Source organism: Microtus pennsylvanicus, chromosome 16 (assembly GCF_037038515.1).
Source record: "Microtus pennsylvanicus isolate mMicPen1 chromosome 16, mMicPen1.hap1, whole genome shotgun sequence".
Classification (NCBI taxonomy): Eukaryota; Metazoa; Chordata; class Mammalia; order Rodentia; family Cricetidae; genus Microtus; species Microtus pennsylvanicus.
Window position 1 is genome coordinate 35629209 of NC_134594.1, and position 23482 is coordinate 35652690.

General features: G+C 43.6%; 2 protein-coding genes across 3 annotated transcripts in view; one reads left to right on the forward strand and one right to left on the reverse strand.

The window, feature by feature from the left end:
- Nucleotides 1-448: 448 nt before the first annotated feature.
- On the reverse strand, nucleotides 449-10852 carry Shox2 (SHOX homeobox 2). Of its 2 annotated transcripts, none has more exons than XM_075950499.1 (5): nucleotides 9973-10852; nucleotides 6981-7189; nucleotides 4539-4596; nucleotides 4126-4214; nucleotides 449-2599 (listed from the first exon to the last, which is right to left on the reverse strand). In XM_075950499.1, the coding sequence occupies exons 1-5, from the start codon at nucleotides 10316-10318 to the stop codon at nucleotides 2342-2344; spliced, it is 960 nt and encodes a 319-aa protein (XP_075806614.1). In that variant the 5' UTR covers nucleotides 10319-10852; the 3' UTR covers nucleotides 449-2341. The 2 variants fall into 2 exon arrangements, with proteins under 2 accessions (XP_075806614.1, XP_075806613.1); XM_075950498.1 differs by having other exon boundaries at nucleotides 449-2635.
- Rsrc1 (arginine and serine rich coiled-coil 1) overlaps nucleotides 2543-23482 on the forward strand; it is a 290661-nt gene continuing 269721 nt past the window's right edge. The window contains exons 1-6 of the mRNA XM_075950688.1: nucleotides 2543-2640; nucleotides 6998-7218; nucleotides 7722-7951; nucleotides 8654-8765; nucleotides 9578-9735; nucleotides 9856-10243. Of these exons, the coding sequence (XP_075806803.1) occupies nucleotides 2543-2640; nucleotides 6998-7218; nucleotides 7722-7951; nucleotides 8654-8765; nucleotides 9578-9735; nucleotides 9856-10243 (1207 nt within the window). The remainder of the gene's footprint in view (nucleotides 2641-6997; nucleotides 7219-7721; nucleotides 7952-8653; nucleotides 8766-9577; nucleotides 9736-9855; nucleotides 10244-23482) is intronic.

A 23482-nucleotide genomic window follows, 5' to 3' on the forward strand; every position in this document is an offset into this window, starting at 1 on the left:
CTCCTCCTCGGAGTTGACTTCCAAACCAGCAGCTCCAGGAAGTTAGGCGACCGAGGATCGATTGTTGATAATGCCATATATAACAAACCCAGGGGCAGTTGCGTGATTCCTCTTTTCTTTCTCCCCAAATGACCAAAACAAACTTTAAGGGTGAAAGTCTAGCCAAGTGAAGAAGGAGAACAAAACGTCTTGGGCGGAGGATTCTGTTATTGTTGTTTTTCTAATCTGTTCTTTTTTGTTGATTTAGCATAAGCTGGTCTCTAGGTATTTAATGTGAGGCCAACGGAGTTGCTCTGAGTGCTAGGGATCCCCAGGGCCACCCTTCTCAGGGTACCCTGATTACCTCACATAAGAGCAGAGGGAAGCACTTCTTTACGTGTGTGTGTGTGTGTGTGTGTGTGTGTGTGTGTGTGTGAATATGAGTATATCATCAAAAAGGAAGAAGGAAGAGTATCCCAGATATTTTAATAGTAACAAGAACAAAGATGACGCGAACCCCATCAAATGAAACAATACTATTTTCATTCAATTGATCGCAAAGTGTCTTCGGTTAATAACTTGGCACTTATTTAAATGGTTTAACAGAAGTGGAGCCGAAACATTTTGTACTGACAACACATCATAACAGCATCTTTTGTTTAAAATAACTTAATACACTAGAAAAAATATGGCAAATATAAATAATTTTGTTTTCATGGAGAACAAATAGTTACAAAGCTCAAACGCATACCGAAGTTCAGTAAGAAGAGCTTTTCCTCTTTCTTGTAAATTAAAAGGGGGGAAAAAGCCCTAGGCAGGCTTGCTAGAGAATTTGGACTACAGGTTGCTTAGCCCAAGGTGTCCCTGTTTAAATAGCTACATGAATTGAAACAAATAAAAAGATTACTTGAATGAATACACCTTTGTGAGATAAAATGCAAATGCTGAAAGTCAACCATTAGTTCACACATTATAGCCAAAATAAACTTTGTTCGTGTTTATCAACATATTATACACAAACCTAGTGTCTGTACCTAGCTGGGTGTCGTTTAAGGTGGATTTGACGGGATAGAGAGGGGGGGAAATAAAGCATTATCCTCAAACAGGACTTCAAGAAACCAGCAAGGGGAATTCACGAAACGGGAGGGAACCGACGACGCGTCTAGCACGGTGCACGGCTGTATACCTTCATGGCTTCCTTTGCTCTTTTTCTTTTCCCTGTATTTTGCTAACCGCCTCTATCTTCTTGGAAGACTCAAGAGTGTGTGTAACTCCCTTTCGACTTTTTCCCTTTGCCCCTTGGGATTAAAGGCCGGACAAATTAGATGTGGATCCACATCCAGACGCTTTCCACACTGAGAACGAAGGTGTAGAGAGTGCACATTGAGTGTGGGGAGGGGAGGGGACACCATCAATGGAATACAAGTAACATGCAAACCAGAATTTACTGTCAGCAGTCTGGACAGTTCTGCCATAATAATTTTTCAGAGGAATCATTGTCTGTGGCATCACTTTTTTTTTTGTATTAACGTCCTTTTTTTTTCCTCCTCGTTTTCAAACCGTCTTCCCTCTTCTTGCTCTTCCATACATGGTGTTTTTAAACTCAAAGCATCTGATTCAACGTAAAAGGAGGCCCGCCTCTCTTATCAAATGTCTCGTATTAAAGTGAACTTCGCAGAAAAAGGTCAGCTTCAAAACCTGTGAACTTCCCAGCTGCGCATTTTTTTCATGTTAATTTTTTTTTTAAATAAGTATACCTCTTCCTTCTGTTTTGCTTTCTTGGACCATTAAAAAAACATACATTTTAGTTGGTAAACCCCTCCCCCCTTTCTCTCAAGATTCATCCAGGTTATTTTTTCCGTATTTTTATGTACAAAATAATTTTTAGACTTGTTTTGCTTCGTCGTTCTCTTTCTAATTCCAGCCAAATAGCCATAAGAAACAAGCTCCCTTTCTCCTTTTCTCTCTAGTTTGTTCTCTATTCTTTTTGTTTTTGCTCATTTGTTGTTAGCACGATTTTATTTCAATGTAGGAGTCCATCGCCGCAGTCTTGCCGCTATCCACTTCTCACTGTTCCCACACTCCTTTGTCCAGGCTCTAGCCAGACTCATCCAAACCCGCTCCTACAAAGCCGAATTTTAGTCCCAAGAGCCCCTGGGCTGGTGGCCCTCGTGGGATCCCGGGTCCAACGCAGAGTCCGGCCCTAGGAATCCAGGGAGCAGAAAGAAACGGGAGGCGGTCAGCGGGGAAGGGGCGGGCCTCGGCGGTCCGAAGCGGGTGCGGGAGAAGCAGCCGATCGCGGGAGGGCGTGCGGGGTCGCGCCGCTCGGGAGGCTCCAGCGACCGTGGCGCCGGCGTCGGCGTCACAGACCCAGGGCGGCCGCGTGCTTTTTAGCTTTTAGTCTGAGATCTGCGATGCTGGAGTTCTTGCTGGTGGTCTTGGCGGCGGCGGCAGCAGCCACCACCGAGGCGGCGGAGGCCGAGTCCGCGGCCAGCGTGGCCAGCGGCAGTCCGAAGGGCGGTGCCGGGAACATCATGTAAGGCGCGTGCGCGGCCAGGTGCGGATGCAGGTGGTGGTGCGCGTGCGCCACGGCGCTGTCCAGCTGCAGCTGCGCCTGAACCTGAAAGGACAAGGGCGTCACGTTGCAATGACTATCCTAGGGTAACAACAGAATAGAAACAGAACATTAACGGCGTCCAACTTGGCTATGGGGAGAATTGGGGTGCGCGACAGGGAAGCTACATTTTGCTAAACATCCGTTTGGAGAAGGGTATTATAGGTTTTTGTTTTTGCTAAATCTGTGGCATCCCATTACTACCCCCAGGTCATTAAGAACATGTTTGTTTGGGTTCCTCATCCCTGTCTGCAGGAATGTTATGGCCCCTTCGGGGACTTGGTGGCTGATACCATACCTTGATATGGTACCCATGCAACACCACCTCAACTCAGCGATATCTTGAAAAGGTTGTGTTTAAGGACTGTTACCTTCCTCCTGTCTCTGTCACAAACATCTTGGACACACTACTAAAATAAAATACATAACTTTTTCTTGCCACTTAGAGACGGTCTTGCATCTGCAGGTCTCAACTTTTCCTGAGGATCCTGTTTCAATGCTGACCCCAAGTCAGCAGGACTTAGTCTAAATTCCTAATAGTCTTCTCACTGAGGCTGATTCTACTGGCCTGAAGATCTCTACCTTCTTAGTAGGGCCAGTGTCTTAGTAAGTTCTACCTGTGCCCCCCCCCCCCCACACACAACTCTCCTCATTTCAAAGGGCTTCCCATCAGGGTCCAGGGTCTCCTGGTGAGGTGAGGACACTCATCTCGCTCTAATTCTAATGCTCCCTAGATGGGTATCACTTGGAGTCTCCCAGTCCAGGGTACTGGTGGTGGCATTACAGCCTTGGTGAGCAGGGATGCCTGCTGAAGATGGGGAAGGTCAGAAAGTGGCAAGGAAAGCATTTTGCCCTCGGGCTTCCAGAGTGGGGAGTTCAGAACACTGGGATTTCCCAGGACTGAATCATTGCTGCAGGCTTTCCTTTAAAAAAGTTCTTCTAAAGGTCTTTTTTTTTTTTTAATGGCTCAGAAAGGGATAGCTGAGGTAGGGCAGCCAGACCTGGGAAGACCAAGTCTTTGCTTTCTATCAGAGAGGAAGCCTTTTTTTTTTGTTTGTTTGTTTTGTTTTTGTAAGGACAGCTTTTTGAAGATAAGTCTGAATTGGGAATCGCTGTGTTTATTTGTCTTCTGCCAGAGACACTGAAAGTGACTGGGGGTAGAAGACACCTAGCAAGAATATTTTGAAGATTGCTTTCAAAACACCTTTGGAGTGGCCTCTGTATTTGATTTGACGAAATTCTAATCAAAGGCTGCTCCTTCTACTCCCCACGTGTAATCTTAAATGCATTTTCTAAAAGGCAGGTTACTGCCTTCAGGCTCCTTCGGGGGTCCCCATGAAAACAGAGAGCACTGAATATTTGAGGCCATGACACTGTATAGGTTTTTAAAGGAGAGCGGGATTATTATATAATCTTGAAATGGGTTCTTCAACTGAATGGACATTTGAGGCTCAGAGACAGGGTCTGTTCAACAGTCCAAACATCCAGGCCTTATTACATTTAAAAACAGCTTGAAGCTAGGTTGTACTTGCCTGCTGGAATGGCATCCTTAAAGCACCTACGTTGACATAGGGTGCAACTCTACAAGCTTCAAACTGGCTAGCGGCCCCTATAAGGACACCTATAAAAAAAAAAACAACAACAAGGGAAATGAAACAGAAGAGGTGAGGTCAACATTTCTTGTCAAAATCCCCAAGGTGCCAAGTGATAGCAAGATAGAACGGATTCTAGTAGAAATAGGATGTCACTTTTTTTTTTCTAAATTGCTGCTATGAATGAAATAAGTTGCAGCTGGTTTCAAAGTAGTAGAACTTCCATTAACTGTCCAGAAACCTCACTTAAATCAAGTCCTACCTGCATCCCTAAGATGTTTTTGTCTCTGATAGTGTAATATCCCCTCCACTCCCCACTTTTACTTACTAATAAAATGCATGATAAGATATACCTTTATGGAGCTGATTCTCCTGTTTTCTACACTTAGCTCTTCGATTTTGAAACCAGACCTACAAGTTGAGAGAGAGGGAGGGGGAGAAAAAAACACATAAAACTCAGTGATTCAAAACATTTTCATGTCTTAAAGTATAGTTGTGCAATAAAAAATAGTAGTGTTTAGGTCAATCTTGGGATATAAAGAGCAAGTTTTAAGTCATACAAAACAGCCTCAATTTCCAAAATGAGAAATGTAGATAAAGTATAAAATAGAAAGACTTCCTAGACTCTTTGTAAGATAAATTGTTCCTTGATAAATTACTATTAGTTCCGGTTTCATCTTTCCACATTACAGAGTCCCAGGGGCCTAAAACACTCCCTGGTACCTGACTCCAATGTGATAATGGGTTTAAATGTTTACCCAGTTAAGACCCAAGAAGAATGGACTCAGTAATAGCCTGTAATATTAATTAGCTTCATCTCAAAGAAAAACCCAAACAGTAAAGCAAATAATGACTCTTATTTTGGTGGGGGGAGGGAGAAGCAAGGGAGGGGAGGTAATTAGTGTCATATAAGCTTCACTACAAAGAAGTTTAGAATTTCTCTGTCCCTCTGTGCGCAGAGTGTAACACAGTGGCAGAATAATTGTGCCATTATCATGATAATCTAATTTGCTTCTATAGAAAAAGCCACTGCCTGCAGTTAGGACAGTAGGAAGGATTCCAGAAAATAGCTCCTGTAACTTAAATGAAAGTATGAGGGGGGAAAAAGCAGCAATAAAGTTCATTTTAAAAAAAACACACAAGTGTTGCCACAGACAGGAGGGGTGGGGTATGAATCAAGTAATCCCTGGATATTGGATATGGTGTTCTTTAATAACTTGCCAACTTTTCAAGTCAGTGTGAATTTTTTATTTTTTAAAAAAATTCAAATAAGGCTTGCTTTTTAATACTCCAGTTCCAATAACAGCATATTGATTGATTCACAAATTAATGTTTTTTTAAAAAAAAACATAAGAGGGAAATATTGCTTCAGAGCCTTTTCTGATAAGTTTTTGAAACCAAGTGCCAGAGTCAATGTAAATCTTCAAAAATTCTCCTGATATTGAGTATAATGGAAGGGTGGATTTCATGCCAGGGTGCCACCCTTTGTGTGACTCACATGGCCTGAGGCTTCTTGACTCTTTTTTTTCCCCTAGAAGAGTTGGAATGGAGATACTATTACTCACGGCTGCAATAATTATCACGGTTTTAAGGGGTTGCGGAGTCTCTAGAGAGCTCAGCGCAGGCTGCAAAGCAGAGCAGGCTTAAAAAGGAAGGCTCTGGGATTGACGTCGTGATGACCAAGGAGGCCTATTATTATTTTTCCTGTGTCCACGTTACTGCTCTGTTTTTTCCCCCTGATCCTATTACAAGATGCGGGGAAGCCCCATAAGAATTGCACATAGTTCCTTACAGATGGTGGTCTCTCTGCCTAGAGACCCAGGGAGTATCTGTTACAGCGATACTTTGTAACAGCTGCAGATGTTCTAGGCTAAAACTGCTCCATGTGTTCAAACAAATAATGACCATCATTTTCCCCCAATTTTATTATTTGAGCGGAAATACAATCTGAAACGTTTAAATTTGTTCCCCATAAAGCTGGAAGGATATGTACGTGTGTTTATAATTCCACCTTTAGATTATCCGTAACCTCACTTTTTGGTTTTACATTCACCTAAACAACCAATAATGAAAAAAGGTGCAATTCTTACTTCATGTGATATGAGCATTTTCTTAAGGTTAGGTTTTGCAAACATCAATAATAAGATGTGTACGTTGCTTTAAAAATGGAGTTTTCGTTCGCGTTTAGGTTATTTGCGTTGGTTAAATGAAGGAACAAAGGGTGACCAAATACATTCGGTGTACTCTGTTTCACACCCGGTTAGAGATCGACCCGCTAACAGACACTGTAAATTTTTGCACTTAACAGATGCTAATTTTCTTTATAGTCCTTACATCTATAAACCTAATTGGTATATCCGTTTGGCAAACCCAAGACCCTCAACGAAACCCAACTGCAGAGAGCAAAATACTTGTTGTAACTTTTAAGGCTTCAGAGATAAAACGTTTTCTGTGGGATTTTTTTTTAAGGCTTATAAAAGTAGGCCCATTAGGATTAAACCACATTAAAGTCAGCATGAGGCAAGGGGGGTGTGGTTAATAGAAACTCTGGGAGCAGGCCCAGCGCAGCTTTCTTCTTCAGCGAACATATGTTGGCTTAGGGGTGAAAGGGGCTACGGGGATCAAAATCCATTTTAGAAACTAAGAAATCTAGCAAAGATATCCTTCCCCCGCTTTCTCACCGTACACCAGACACCTGCACCAGCAGCCTACATGTTTCCCCTAAGCTATGGCAAACCCTAGGTGCAGGGCTCTAGCTTTCAGGGCCCAGCCTCCGTCTGCTCGCAGTGGGGTACCTGTACTCTGGCTTCAGAAAGCCCCAGTCGCTGGCTCAGTTCCTCGCGCATGAAAGCGTCTGGATAGTGAGTCTCATCGAAAAGCCGCTCCAGCTCGTTGAGTTGTTCCAGGGTAAAATTGGTTCGACTTCGCCTCTGCTTGATTTTGGTCTGGCCTTCGTCCTCCATCCCTTTCGCATCGTCTTTGCGATCCTTCAGTTCGGGGGACACTGGAGAGGGCACCACGGACGGACCACACGTGCGTCGGAGCACGCACCAACACACACACACACACACACACACACACACACACACACACACACGGGCAAAAACAACAAGACAAGCCGGTTACCAGATTTGTCCAATGGAAGGCTAGAGACTCCTAACACCCGGGGTGGGGATCCCCATAAAGACCCGGTGAGAGACCCGCAAAGTCGTCTCTACGGCTGCCTGGGGACAAAGTGGACTTGCAGCCACCCAATTCAACTGTAGTCTCAGCTCAATCTATCCCTACCTATACTCTTCCCTTCTTCTGCCAACACCAAAAGCATTCCTGACCCTCTGGCACTCACTGCCCCATGCACTCACGGAAATCAAAAGCGTCGCGCCGGCCTCTCGCAGAGCGCGGTCTTGGTTAAAGGGCGCGGCAAGGCCACGCAAAGGCCTCGCAAGCCAGCCATCCCCAGAGGACTGTTCCACTGTCCCGCCAGCCTCTGCTGCCTCTGGCCCTTTGCCTCCCGCAAACTTGCTGGTCTAATTTAGGAACAACTGGGCTGGCTGAAAGGTCGCAGCGGGAAAAGGAGACACTGGGACTGCGAGGCACAGAAAGCCACGTCCCCGCGCACACAAGGGCTCTGACCAGACCCTTAGGGATGGTTCCATCGGCAGCTAGACAGTCCCTGTACTCCCTGCCAGACCCGGGTCGAATTGGCACAGGCAACCACGCCATGTTCGCGGCCTGGAGGACTGGCCGCCCACGCTGGGCCAGAAGGGTAGAGGCAGCAAACCAGACAGACTCTGGTGGTCAGCAAAACCCACCCCGTACATCTGTCCTCTCCTTCTCCCTCCCCAGTGGAAACCAAAGCTGGACCCTAAAGGCTTAAACCCACTGAGATCAACAGGTTCAAGAAGAACATTCCTCGGTTTCTATTGGCTGTTAAAACCTTTTCATGCATCCAGCAGCTCGGATGTTTAATAAAATATGCAATTTTTTTTGCACACATCCATTGCTGCTTTGCGGCCCTTTCCTTCCACGTAAAAGATAGGAGCTCTGCCAGTTTGAGCAAAGGGAGTCATAGGAGGTATGATATGCGTCTATGCCAAAGGGCACCGATGCGGAGTGCCAAAGTCAGGCCCATATCAATATAAGGTCCACCTAACCTTCATCCTCTGTGCCTGATTTGGAGACGGGTGTCCAGTGTCAAAGCTAAGTTTAGATAGTAGAGTCTGTTTGCGATTCCTCCCAACCCAGGATCCGGATCAACAAGGAAAAATAAAAATCACGTCTGGAAAGAGCCAAGCTACAAAGAAATTAACACTTGCCCTGAGCTTGGAAGTCAACAGCCCTAGGAATCGGCACATGCAGGCTTCGGACCTTGTGGTTGGTAGGCTATCTAAGCCAAGTCCCTGAGCTGGGAACCCTGAGGGGTTCCTCTCGGCCCTTTTACAGTTACCCTGTCACTTTCTAAATTAAGGAGGACATGGTCCCGGAACTGGAAGAAGACAACCGCCACATCGCGCCCCAGCCTGGCTTTCTACACGGCAATCTTATTTGTTGCCTGTATTTCTGCTGCTCAATTTGTGGACGTTTGTCCTTCCTCCAGGAAGGAAGTAGATAAGGTCACAGCAAACATTAGGGGGTCAATTCAATAGGAAAATACTCTCCCTAACATTGTAGTAAAATTTAAACAGGAACACACATCCTTCAGATGAGAAGAGGAAGGCTTTTGTCTGTTGTCACCCACAGAGCAGATACCCCTCAAAGTTTAGGGGCTTCAAAGGGAAACAAGTCCAAATTTCAAGTTGATTAATAGACTTAATATAATGTCTCTTTCGCCCCCGACTTTCCACTTAATGGCCTAAACAGGAACAGACCGTGTTATAAACAAGCTAATTGCTTGCTTAAATTTGTGATTCTACGCATGCCACATATTTTCTTAATTGGAAAAATATGGCAGCACACCAGTTACTGCAGTACCGAGTGCTAAATTAATTTTTAACTTCGAATTGATAGACGCTTTGCCGTTTGATAAAGCCGTTTTCTAACACTGCTGGCTCCAAAATGATACCCTCACCAACACACACACACACACACACACACACACACACACACACACACACACACACACACTCCTAAAGTACTGCAGGATTCTAGGCAGTAAAGAAATTCTGTCTATAGTGCACCCCTAGTACACCCCACAGACTCCACTGACAGAAATTCAGCTTGGCCTGGACCTCTGGCCGCCTTCTACCTTAACAGTTCAACGAGAATGCGAGGTTTGGTCCCCAAGATCCAGAGATTTAGGGGGCTTCGCAGAGTTATAGGGGTTTTGGTGGCATCTCTAAAAAAGGGGCAACCTACTGTGGTTCTTCTCTTTCTCCCCCCCCCCCTCATCTAGGCCTAGGAAAGGGGTTCGGGCAAACTCGGGACTACAGGCTCTTCACAACTGGTCTCCTGGTGAGCTCCTTGCCGCACCCCCTCTCACAGAGGGCCACGCAAACTTCCTTGTCCCGCAGCGCGGGCTCCATCCTCCCGCTCGCGAAAAAATGCATTTCGGTGCAACCGGAGCAACTAGCAAGGATGCGCACAACCCCACGTTCTCCCCCATGCGAGGACCCCACCCACGACTGAGCAGTCTGGCCTCCCACCCCTTCACTATTTCTGTCGCTTCTAAAGCTGTGGTCCAGGGCCCTCTGCGCTGCCGCCCTCCTCCCGGTTGGGCCCCGGGTCCTCTCTCGCCTGCAGGACAGGGGAAAGCGGGAAGGGGAACTGCGACCGGGGACAGGCCATTACCATCCGTCAGCCGCGGGCTGCCCGGCTCCCTGCTCCGCTCCGCGGCTCCCATGTCCAGCTCCCGGACGGGAGAGCGCCCTCCTCCAGCTCCTCCGCCTGCTCCTCCTCCTCCAGCACCTCCTCCGCCTCCTCCGCCTCCGCCTCCGCCTCCTCCCGCGCCGCCGCCTCCGCCGGCCGCCCGGACTGCCGGGCTGCTGCGGTCGTCGCGGCCCGGCTCGATGCAGCCCGGTTCCTTGGCCCCACGCAGCGGCCCACTCTCTAGCACCTCCCGGTACGTGATGGCCTCTTTCTTCTCCTTCACTTTCTGGTCAAAAGACTTGGAGACGAACGCTGTAAGTTCTTCCATCGCGGCCGCTGCCGGTCAGCCTCGCGCTCAAGCTCTCCCTGCCGAGCCCCGCTCTTTTTTTCCTCCTTCTTTTTTTACTGCTCCAGCCCCCCCAATAATAACACATCAATGGGGCAGGGGGTGGGGGAGGAGAGGGAGGAGGAGGAAGAAGAAGAAAAAGAGGAGAAGAAAGAAGAGAAGTAGAAGGAGAAAAAGAAGTAAGAGAAGGAGGAGGAGGAGGACGAAGAGGAGGAGGGGAGAGGGGGGACAGGGGGGAGGAGGGAAGGGGCGGGGGCCGCCAGAGGGAAATGGGAACTGATGCTTCCCTGCCGGAGCGCGCGTGTTCAATGTTAAGATCTTTGACAATTCTTCCTGCGGAGAGTTCAGATCTGATAGCGACGCAGCTCTTGAAGTCTCACTATTTATACTTCCTAAAGGCGGCCCCTTGTTCTGAGTAAATTACCTCCCCTCGCAACTCTGAGTGAACCCCTTCGCGGGTAGCAGGAGCGCCACTACCTGGGGTGGGGAGGAGAGGGAGTGAGGAAGAGAGAGAGGGAGGAAAAGGGGGGAGAGAGGGAGAGGGAGAGGGAGAGGGAGAGGGAGAGGGAGAGGGAGAGAGAGAGAGAGAGAGAGAGAGAGAGAGAGAGAGAGAGAGAGAGAGAGAGAGAGAGAGAGAGAGAATGAATATGAATATGAATGCGAATATTGAGGATGGAGGATCCAGGCAGGAGTCCACCGGGTTGGAGTGGGAGGGCAAGCAGGGGACCAGAGGGGGCGGGGAGAGGAGGTAGGTCCTGGCGGTTGGCTTTTCTGATAGCCTCGGCCGCGGTGCTCTTGGCCATTAATCCAGGATTGACAAGAATCCCTAATTAATTTAATTAAGCGTGGATTTTGCGTTGGTGTCACGACTTAGTAAAACACTGGGGATCTGGATAGACTTCTCGGAGGCGGGGCCAAAAGGAAACGGACAAGTGCACTGCAATCCGAGTCGGTGGGTATCTTCAGAGAGTATCCAACCCTACAGCCTTGCTCCGTCCGGGAGAGCACCCCAACTGCTCGACCCTACACTGATGACCCCTGGTCTCCGGCCCGGCATCGGGCGCTCTCCGGTTAATAGGCCCAGCAATCACTCCAGCATTCCGGTCCCACACCCCTTCCTCCCTGAGGCCGCTGCAGCTGCACCACCGGGCATCCTGGCTTCACGTGCCTGCTGCGAGCAGGGCTTCGCTACAGCTCCTTGGACTCCTATACCTCCTTTTAGGATCTTTCTTACCGGCAGCCAGCCTTACCGAGTGCCCGTCCCTGTAATTCACCCTATTACTCGCTCCTCAGAGTCAAAGCCGACTCCCGTGAAGACATTTCCCGCTACAAGGGGTTGGTCGATTTAACTTGTTTCCTGAACAGTTGCTCCCCCGCCAGATCCGCTTTTAAGGTGTTTTCTTAGAGCCGGGTCAGGCGCAGTTTCATTTCGTTTCCTCTCTGAGGTCTCAAGATTCTTATTCTTTTTCTTTACAACCCCCTGCACCATGTCCTTAATTATTTAGCACCACGGGAAGCATTTCCTAATTTGAAAAACAAAGGATTATCACTTTTTCAGTTCTGCGGAAAAAATTACAAACGTTAATTGTCGCTCGCCTAATTTTTATTTACCGTGGACTGTGGAAAAAGACTTACTTTTCGGAGGGGGGAAAACAACTCTCTTTCTCTCTGATTCATAACTTCAAAAACTATATTTCTGACTCATTTTATGCAAACTATTTGTTATATAGGGGGAACACGCCTGTGTCCTGTAGACGGGCCTTTCTGTGAGATTTTTAGCTATGCAAATACTTGCTTCTGCGTACAAAGGAATATTTACATATGGAAAGTTATATTTACTTGAACGTGTAAACAAATATACCCCTTTAAGTGTGGGTTTTGGGGGGCACTTAAACCCCAAAACATTAATGAGGTTTTTCTGATGTTAAAAGATCATGTTCTCGTTATCTTGGATCCAGTACTCAGTAAAAATGAAAGCGGTTACAGACCATTAATATGTATGTCTTCTGCTCACTGGTTAGAACAGCAAACTTAGCAAATAATTCGAGAAGTTCCATCAAAACAAGCTGAGACATCTGTAAAGAGGGCACAGTTGTAACGTGGCAGATAAAGGGTTTCTCACATAAGTGTAATTTAAGGCTTTATATAACTTCATGTGACACTAAATACGCCACAGCTACTCTGCACATTTAAAGGAGATGAAAATAAAGCTGAATAGAAATGTTGCTGTACGTTGTCTCTGGCGTTATCTCTCCTTCTGAAGACATTTTCTTTTCTGCTTTTAGGACAAGCGCTTCCCTTTATAGTATTAACAGCAATGACGCTAATGAAGTCCACCAACACTTGGTTTTATTATTCCACAAAACTCAAAAACTACAATTTCCAAGTTCTAGGAATTTAGGAGCATTGGTCTACTATCTGTAACACTGTAATTCCAATAAGAGAGCGGAATAATCACACAATTTCAGTGAAACTGTTTAAAAAGCTTATTTAGCAGGATGATCTGTAAGGGGATCTGCTAATTTGGTATGCTGTTCCAGTAGCTCTCAGGCTGATTCCTGAAATGGATATTCACAAACACCTCCCCAATAAGCGCTGCTAAAAGCCCGATAAGGCATTAGGTGACCCTCCGGATACTTCTTTATCCCTTTAAACACAGGACTTCAACCCAAACTCTTATGCCATCTTCTGAGCTGAAAGAAAAGAGGACCACTTTAAAGGTAACCAGAGAAGGCTCAGACAAAACTGTTGTGTAATTTGATCCAACAGATTTCCCCTATATTTCATCTTCTGGACTCATTTTAACTATAGGGATGGTAGATGAAGCAATGGTAAATCTCCAGAGTCTGGCTATGGAGCTCTACTTGCAGAGAGGACATTTAATTTAAAATTTTATTAGTGTGTAATTGTACAGATAGGTTTCATTCTTGAATTTTCCATATATGATACAATATACCTCTTCTGTTAGCCTCTTATATCCTGCCCCCTTCCCTTCTACATCCCTAATAGTTCCTCTGTTAGGAAGTTTCAGTTTTAAGAAGTCCAAAGTTTTGAAATCATATTAATAAGCACTATGATGTAGTTTCACTAAACAACAAATATTTTCCTGAGATAAGACATTTCAAAAACCAGTTTTGAAAAGAAAAAAAAATATGGAGGCTAAAACTCAGCTGACAGCATATGCACAGATATAAACAAAACAACCAAAAAATCTGGACCCCAAGAGTTCTCCCAGCTCTTGAATTATTTATAAGAAAACATGGAGTGTTGCAGTTCCATTTTAAAATGGTCCCTCAAAACTGGTTAGTTAAGGTACAGCGATTTCCCAGAAATAGATCTATATTGGAGGTGATTTGCATCTCAAATGTCTGTGGAAATCTGTACCTTGGTATCTAGCTAAAGGTCGGCAGGAACTCAGGCTGATATTTTATGTATTTCCTTAGCTTTGCTTCCTTAGACTAAATAGTGAAAAACAATTTTCACACAAGGAAAATATGCTATGAACTACAGAAAATGTTGCATGTCTTTAATTTCGGCCACTGAAGTTTTTGATAAATGTATATATTTGATTTCTGTTCTAGAAGAAACTTCTCGCATCGGGCAGATTTCTTCCCTCTATCCAACGGTTACTTTAATATTAGAACTAATTTTAGTCCATCCGTGAATGCCTTCACCTTCAAGGCAGAACCCCCACCCCCCCAACACACTCCGATTTTTAATGTATTTTTGCAAATAACTCATTACAGTTTAATCATGCACAACTCTATGCAGACGCACTCCATGATTTATTATTGTTGGGCGAATTTAGACGTCGCTTAACAGGAACTAACCAATTTTGCTCTGCGCGAATGTCTTAAACATAACTTCCCACGATGTAGATGTTTACTGATTATCTGTGACGATAACGACGATTACTAAGGCAGTAACATCCCATAGTCCCACCTTTATTGCTTTTTGGGAACAAGAAAATCCAATTATGCAAACATGCGAAACAAACATTAAACAAAAAATTGGCGGCATGACAATCCACTCGCTCGGCATTCCTGGTGGCCTAGCGGCCTGCATCGACGCACTCGGCAGCTCGGCTGACGCTGCCTGGCGCTGGAACCAGGAAGGCGCTGAGCTTAAACTGAAGCAAGTTCTGAGGACGCCGGTGGCGCCGCGGTTAGAAGAGGGGGTTCCAGGTCCCCGCGCCCGGAGGTGCGAGCCCGAAGGTCGACCCAGGTGATGCCGGCGTCCAGAGCTTGGGGGCGGCGCCCGCGAAGGAGGCGCCCGGAGGCCCCGCTCGGCGTGAGGCGGCGTGGGGCCTGGCGCAGTCTGTGGCCGAGGCCGGGCCGGGGCCCACGGCGTGCGGAGCGGAGCCGTGCGCGCATGCGCCTCGCACCTGGGAGGCTCCCTGCTCGCTGGCCCCGGGCACGCGGGCCGCGGGAGTGGGCGGTCGCGGGTGGCGAGCGGCCGCGGGCCTCGGGCTCGGCCTATGGGCTGGAGGTGGTGTGAAGAGTTGGCCCCCATTCCTCCGGTCCCGGGTCTCTATCGCCCGCCGTTTCGGGGTTTCCCAGTGTCCTACCTCCATAGCCCATTTCACTCTCACCTCCTCCAGGTGGTTGGAGCCAGGGGGATGCTAAATCTAATGAGCACTTGGTCCCCATCCTCTGACCTGTCTAACCCCTGGTTGACGTGAGAGACGGCACAAGGTCAAACAGATCTCCCTGTCGTGAAATACATCACTTTAAGCATTCTGAAAATTTCTTTTTGACGTCAGGACTTTTGGTCACGTGACCAGATGGCTACCCTTGAGCCCTACCTTTCTGAGCAGTTAAAATGTGTGTGTTACTTGCCCTAGATTTTAGGTTATGAGTCATGTAATTTCTGAGTTGCATTTTTAAATGCTATTGAAACAAAATCTAGACTCGCCAGTAGCCGAGTTTTGTCCCCACTAAGAAGTAGGTTGTTAAATGCATTCACCTCTCATCTGTTGGCTTATGAAGGGATTCGAATTGTCATTTTTGAACTTGTATGGAATAGCTCCCAGTGAAGGAGCTATGTGGAGTTTTCAGGTTTTAAGGAGTGGAGCGGATGTGACAGGTTCAATCTTGTGGGGAAACGAGGTCTCCTTTGAGAGCCCCCTCTAGTTAGAGTTTATGAATATTCACTTTATCTGCAGACAAAGGCGGTTTCTTGCTAGGTGGTAACACTTTATTACTGTACGTTCAATAAGAGGGCTAAGAGTGTCTGAAGCGGAAAAAGACAATGGCAGCTGGCGCTTGTCTGGCGATTGGTCTTGCTGACCCAGACTGGACAGATTCAGCACGCAGCAGCAGGACAGGGACTGCTCCTCATGGGGTTGTGATAGGGCGTTGAAAGCTCTCTTTTTCTGGTTGCACCTTCAGACCACAGGAGGGAATCCTATGATTTGTCAGTTTAACAAGAGATGCTAATCTACAGACTTTTGATGTTGTTGGTGTTGCAACAGAAGTATTTCATTTTTGCATTGAAAATAAAGTTGTTTTCATACAATGTATTCTGATCACAGTTTCCCCTCATCTCCCAGATCCTCCCCACCCAACTCCATGCCTTCTTTTTCTCTAAGAAAACAGGCAAGTAAAAAGACAAATGAGGATGATACAAAATGAATAAACGAGCAAAAAAATAAAAAAAAAGCCAAGAACATGAGAAATACATAGACACAGAGAGGCACACACAACCCCCCAAAAAATTCAAAATTGGAAACCATGATATACAAGCAAAAGACCAGTATGGTTAAAAAAATTGCCTAAACAAAGCAATGTGAGACAAAAAAAAATCTCCAAGAAGACCTTTGTGCTTATTTTGTGTTGGCCATCGCTGGACATGGGGCCTGGCCTTCACTGGTTTCTATGCCCAGTGAGACTCCCCTTCGGAGCAGTTGTCAGTTGGAGACAGCTTTTTGACTGGGTCGGAGCCCCTGTCTGCCTCTCCCTCTCAGTGCTGGACCCTGTGCAGCACTGCAGGATCTGTGCAGGCCCTGGGCGTGATGCCACAGCCTCTGTGAGTTCTTATGTGTGTCGGTCCTATTGGGTGTTTTGACAGAATTCTTTATTTCTTTTGAATTTTGCTTTGTTACGTCTGAAGTTTATCTGTATTCTTTTAATTCCTTTGCTTTGCGTGGTTCTCTGCTTTTTTTGGATTACATAGTATGTTAAATAGTGTCCACTCCAGTTTTACTTGCTGTTCTGTTTTTTTTCCCAGTGTGTCCAGAGCCCAGGTTGACCTTGAACTTGCAATGTAGTCTAAAACCTATCTTGCCCCTACTGCCCAGGTGATGAGATTGTAAGCATGTGCCCATCCATTTTACTGTTTTTACCTTTTATTGAGGAATGGGCATGTACCCGGGATCAAAGATTGTATTTTTATTTTTAATGAAATATTATGGCAGAGGACTTATAAATTGTCATGTCCTCCGCGAACCTTTGTTCTTTTAAACGAATTGCCCGCTTTCTGAAACACAATAACTGCTTCTTTATCCTTATTATGGACATGTGCCTTAAAGTTCTCTATTATTAAATGGTCACATCTTGACTTTATATTTTTAATCAGCCACTTGAACTTTACAATAAAACATTTTAAATTGTTGTCTTGTGGTCATTACCTGTCATGGCTTCACTTCTGTAGAAGGAGTAATTGAGTCCAGGAAGCTGAAACCAGGAAGAACTAGAGAAGAACAGAAAACCAAGAACTTGCTGTATGGAGCTTTGTTATTTTGTGGAGTTTGCTGAAAAAATATGATCATTGCCGAATGATAGGACCGCTTCCATGCGTTCACCTCGCCAATGGAGTCAAGTGTAGAAATTCTTCCTTTCTACAGGGCGCAGCATAAGTTGATGGCACGGCTAGAATGAGCGAGACTATTCCGTTACAAGCAGCATTGCTTTTCTCATTGCATTGACAAACGCGGGACAGAAGCACATCACAGAGGAAAGGCCATGTTTGCCCCACCGTTTGCAGATACAGCCTGGCGTGGTAGGGAAGTCATGGTAGCAACAGCCTGAGCGCATTGTGTCTCCAGTCCCTGAGGAGTACAGGCGCTCAATGCACTTCTCCATTTTATCCGCTTCAGGATAGTAGCCCCAGTTCTGGTTCCTCCCTAAACCTTTCCGGAAACACCCTGTTACACACATCCAAAGAGTGTTTCCATGGTGATTTCAGATCCTGTTAGGTTGACCATGAAAATTAACCATCACCTTTGCTAAGGACATACAGTGGTGTATTGGGAACTACGTACCTGCCAGTTATAGAGAAAACCTTTTTGTAGTCTCCCTCTGATTTTTTCTATTCATGTGTGACATCATTTGTCATTAGAATAAAGAAAAATTTATACCCACTTGCTATGTTTTGATTTTTGGTTACCCAAAGATATATGGCCAAATGGTTGCCCATCTTTGTTTGTTTTTTTTTTTCTTTTTCTTCATCTTTAACTAGGGAATTAATTAAGCAAGACAGGAAGGGAAATGCCTGCAGAAAAATTAGGACAGTTCTTCTCAAATTTTTAGTCTTAAGAACCTTTCATACTCTTACAGATTGTTGAGGATACTACTTAACTTTTCTTTGTGTTGTCTGTAAACATTTACCTTTCTTCTAAACAAAACTGTAAGCTTCTTATGAATTCACTTAAAATAATAATCAACATGGTAACAAATTTAATATGAAAAATAGTCATATTTTCAAAAGCAAACCTTGAGAAAGCAGGATTATTTTCTAATTTTGCAAGTACCTGATGTCTGGCTTGCTTGAAGACACTGTATTATATTTACTTCTTCGTTCAACTTACTGAGAAGTTAAAATGTTTTTAAATTTCTTGAAGGTCGGTTTTAATGTATTTGAAACCCTATCACTGAACTTTTTTTGTATTATTAATCTTTATTGAATTAAAATCTTTTTGTCTTGCACTGTGAATGATTTTTGTGACATGCTTTGGCAATTGGAAAATACTGGTTTACTGAATTAGATATATCTTTCAAATGTTGGCACCCTTTATTCTATAACATTCATGTGTATTAATATTGCCATTGATCTTAGAAAAGAAACAGTCTGAGAACTAGGCAAATACAAGTAATCCAAAATTTAAATCTTTTAGTTAAGAGCAGACGTTTATGATTAGTGACAGGTATTGTTAATTTTCCTTGAGGTAAAAGTTCATTTTCATTCAGTCTGAGAAAAAAGCTGCCAAATAACCAAGGCTGAGTGATCATCTGTTGGCAATTTTGCAATAAAAATCATGTTTTATAATAAAAGCAGCTAGTTCAGCTTGCAGTTCAGTTGCACATTTCTTTTTAAGACAATCAGCGTCCTTCATTATATGATAGAAATTATGCATATTGAAATTTAATACATTTAATGACTTATTCCTTCGCCAAGGGTACTTTTGGGGAGCGTGGTATATGTGCTGTCGCTGGACTGGGGATTGAACCTTGGGTCTTGTATGAGGTAGACAAGTACTCTACCCCTGAGAAGTATTCTTGGCTCTATCAACAACACTGTTCACTGAGACTCTAGCGGAGCGTCGAGTGGGGAAGGACCAGGGAAGAATGCAGTGAGCCCATTATAGTTTGCTTCTGCTTTGATTCTTGCGAAAATTCAGAACATCTAGAGAGATAATGTTTGTATATAATAATGAAAATAATTTTACCTTTTGAATATCCTGACTTGAAGGGTCCTTGGGCTTTCTTTTGGGAGTTGTTGGTACTCTAGAACCGAATACCTCGGAATTCTAGGACTTCCTGTATGGGGCCCACTGATGTATCTCTCATCCTGAGACGTTTTCATCTTCAGTGTTAGACAGCTCACATTTTGAGGCTTGTTGTCTTTGTTGTGTCTTGTTTTCCTTCTGGTGAAGCACGCTGTTTGGAAACTTCTGAAGAAGGGTGAGCATGACATCTAGTTTTAATGACTTAAATTTCTAAAAATGTCTGTTTTGTAATCTTACCAGACCACTGATTTGGTAAGATAGATGGAAAGAGATTTGAGATTGGAATTAGTTTTTTTGGAAATTTGACTGTGAATTTCCTTTGTTCTTGTGTTGCCATCTGAAAAGTCTCTGCATTTTATTATGCTTTCCTTTATTTTATTTTATGTTGTGACTCTTTTGAATTGTCTGGGATCTTTTTATTCTTGATGCCTGATAATTATTATTTTTCTTTGTTTGAGTTCAAAAGAGCCTTCAGTATACTAGGCATAATCTCCAGTGTCTGATTCTTTTCTAAGTTATCCCTAGTATATGTTTATTTTTTTTAATAAAATCTTACTATTCCAAGTACTTGGGAGAAATTCATGCTTTTTAATTTTTCTTCAATAATTCTTTGACATGTTTTTCCTCATTTTTTTTCTATTCTTTTGTAATGGCTTCTTTATCAGTTAAATATTGGATTTTCTGGATAGATGTCTTTACTTTTATTTTAAGGTTTTCAATTTTTTCAAGTTTGTCTCATTTTCTTTTCACCTTCTACGAGTGTTTGACCTTTTCCAACCTTATCTCGTCTGTCATTTATTTAGACCACGCTTTCTCCTTGGAGCATTTTCTCATTGCTTGCTGGGACGCCTTTCATTACCCACCTGAAGATATTAATGAGTTTTTGTTCCTGAAGTTTCTGTTGTTGCTTTTCTCTGTGTGCTCCCACTTTGCCGTAAGCTGTTTCTCTTTTCTGCGTTGCGCTTATTGTTTACTTTCGTTCTGTGTTGCTGGGTGCTGCGTCCAGGGCTTCACAGCACCATGGGGGTGCTGCCTCGGTGCTGAGACAGAGGCTTTCCGCACCTAGTGGACTGTCTTGTTGTGTATTCACTAAGAAGGTAACAGAGAAAGACTTTATAGAAAAGGTTCACTCTATTTGAGTTCATCAGTTGTGGGCTGTGTTACAGGGTTTTGTTCAGCGACCTTTAGATGTGTTATTGTCCACTGGGTACAGTTCAGTTTTTATAGAAATCTTTTTGTTTTTGTTGTTCTTAATTTTTTATTTTAAAAATTTATTTATTTTACATACCGACTGCAGTTTCCCACTCTTCCCCCACCATCTTCCCTCTATTTTCCCTCCAATCTTCTCATTTTCTCTTCAGAAAAAGTCAGGCCTCCCATGGAAATGAACAAAACATGGCACATCAAGTTAAGACTAAGCACCTCCCCTTGATAAGGGTGTGCAAGGCAACCCAGTAAAAGGTATATGGTCCCGAAAGCTTGTAAAAGAGTCAGAGACAGTCCCTGTTCCCACTGTTAGAAGTCCCACAAGAAGATCAAGCTATATAACTTCACACTTATGTAGCAGACTAGGTCACTCCCCATGCAAGCTCCCTGGTTGTTGGTTCAGTCTCAGTCAGTTCCTGTGAACCCAGGTTAGTTGATTCTGTGGGCTTTATAGAGATCTTATTTCTGTCCAAGGATGTACACTTGACTTCGGAATTTTCACTTAACCCCTTTAACTTTTAGTTTGACATCCCTATGTCTCCCCCACTTAAAAAAAAAACAACTCGTTTTTTAGACTTCAAACTCCCATCAGATACACTTTATGTCCTGCAGGGGTTGGAGAAAGCTAATCACCTGGCCAGATGGCATGAGGGGAGGGGACCTGAGACTATTTCTTGTACAGAAATTCAGTCAGTTCCTTTTTCTAGCTTTATACCTCATTGTGCCTGTGTGGTGTGTTTCACACTCCTGATTCATTCTGATTTGGGTTGCATGAGTTGGCTTTTTTCTTGTTGGAATTTTCTGCAAGTTGCTTAGTATTCAGTTTTTGTAGTTCTAAATCCTTAATCAGTTATTTCCTAAAACTTGGTTGATTTATCTTGTCTGCTGTTTCCTGTTGTCTTCTAGTCTCTGTCTGTCTTTGTCTCTCTCTTCTCTCTGTCTCTGTCTCTCTCTGTTTCTCTCTCTCTTCCCAAGATAATTTCTCTGTGTAGCCCTGGAACTCAGAGATTCACCGCTTCTGCCTCCGGAGTGCTGGGATTAAAGGTGTGCACCACCATCATCTAGGTGTCTTCTAGTTTCTTCATCCTTGGGAACTTACTTTTTTATTCTTTTACTTATGCTCCAGATTTATATATTTGTTTATTATAGACCTGGCTGGCCTCCTACTTGTGGAAATCCTCTTGCCCCATCTCCCGTATGCTGGGATTACAGGTATGCTTGACACTTCAGGATTTTTTAAATAAGAATATAAAATCCTGGCGATTCAGTATTTTCTAACTGAGAGTATTCAAGACCTAATAAGAAGTCATTTTAATTTAAATACTTCTTTGAGGAAAAGAAAAGTTGTATGTTTTTGTTTTTTGGCACATGGTTGCACTATGCAACCCTGGGTGGTCTGATGACCTGAAACTTATTATGCAGACCAGGTTGGTCTTGACCTCACAGAGCTCTGCCTGTCTCTGCCTCCTGAGTGCTAGTTTTCAAAAATGTGTGCTACTACGCATGTCAGTCTGTCAGTTGTTAAGGTGAAAGTAACAGAGAAAAAAGGAAGAAAAAGCCAAGAAGCAGAAAAGTATTATCACCCTTGAATTGGGTATATATTTTATATATTTAAAAATATGTACACATACAGGGATATCTAATGTAGATGTAGTATATATGTAGATCTACAAATGGATATTATATACATACGTGTATGAAAATATGTGTCTATGTACACTGGACATACGTGTATATGTACATTTTATGAATATATGTAATTTTATAAACATTTTTAAGTAGAAAGGATCATGTTGAACTTTTATTCAGGGCTGATTTTATTCAGTTTGGAAGCTGGCTAAAGGATATTAGTGATTTACTCAAGGTTTGAAACCCAAGGCTTCTCAGTGTTTGCTGGGCATGAATTGTGTGCTTGCTGTGGAAGCCTTATGACTTGAGTCTGATCCTCACAGGCCATGGATAAAGGAGGAAATCAACTTCCCGAATCGTCCTCTGACTTCCTCATTACACTAAGGTGCATCCTTGACCACACATATTATATATATATATATATATATATATATATATATATATATATATATATCATATATGATATACCAGTAACTATGAAAAAGAATTTTGAGAAACTATATTTACAAATATTTAATTCTGGTTCTAGATAAATTATTTAAAGTTTTGAATTAGCCCTAGCAGAAATGTTTATACTGAAATTGACCCAGAGGTCACCATTTGATAATTCTCAAAACAAAACAGTATTTTAATACATCATTTTATTTATAGTCATGATATTTAACTTGTTTTAAGTAATTACTAAAGTATATGACATTTGATCTAATTATTTCATAGGATGAATCCTATTTTTTAATGATAATGTAAGGTAACTAGTAATTATTTTATCAAGAAAGTATTGCACATGAGACTCTCAAGGCTACCTTTATAGTAATTCAAGGTTTTGATTGTCTAATTCCTGAGTATCAGGATCTGGCATCCTTTCTTTCCTCTTTTGTATACTAAATATACAACTATGACCATAACTATGTAGAAAGTCTTCAGAAAAAGAAGGTTATGTGTTATATTTTGAAACAATATATTTAATTATTTCAATGCTATTACTTACCTTCTGGGGAAGTGGAGTTAGGAATTCATCTTTCAGATCAGAGTAGTGATGGTGAAGTTGAAGCTGCCAGTGATGCTCCCCTACCTTTAATCCCAGCACTTGGAGGCAGAGGCAGGTGGAACTCTGTGAGAGTGGCCTAGTAAGAACCTGTCTAACAAACAAGCAAACCCTAAAGGAGCAAAGCCTAGACCCTGGGCTGTGGTAGTGGTTAGTTTGGAGCTGCCCCACCCACCATGCAGTTCCCATCATGCAGTGCCTGCTCTGCAGATGAGGGGGCGCTTTTGATTGTTGCCGAAGACTGGGTTTATAGTTGGGTAGTTCTCTGGTATCTGGTTAGGTGGTGGTGAATTCTCATAGCTGCATTCAGTTATGCTATTATGTCTGCTTGTGCTTTGGCCTGAAAGAACTGCTCTTTTCTTTTAGGGGATGCTTCTGAACCATTCTTGCATTTTGGAAATCTTTATAAGGAACTATTTTCTTTTTGATTTTTTTTCTTGTTTTCTCTTTACATGTTCATTTTAATTTTTATTTCTATGTACGTGTTTTATTATAGCTCCTCCATAGATACAATATAATAATGCTGTAATAAAATGTTCTT

Bases quoted from the DNA above. Each gene is read 5' to 3' on its own strand.
- Shox2 (XM_075950498.1), bottom strand. From the start codon at position 10,318: ATGGAAGAACTTACAGCGTTCGTCTCCAAGTCTTTTGACCAGAAAGTG. The intron at 4,597-6,980 runs GTACCCCACTGC...CTCAACTTGTAG, and splicing joins TTTCTGAAGCCAGAGTACAG to GTCTGGTTTCAAAATCGAAG. The intron at 4,215-4,538 runs GTATATCTTATC...TTTTTTTTATAG, and splicing joins GGAGAATCAGCTCCATAAAG to GTGTCCTTATAGGGGCCGCT.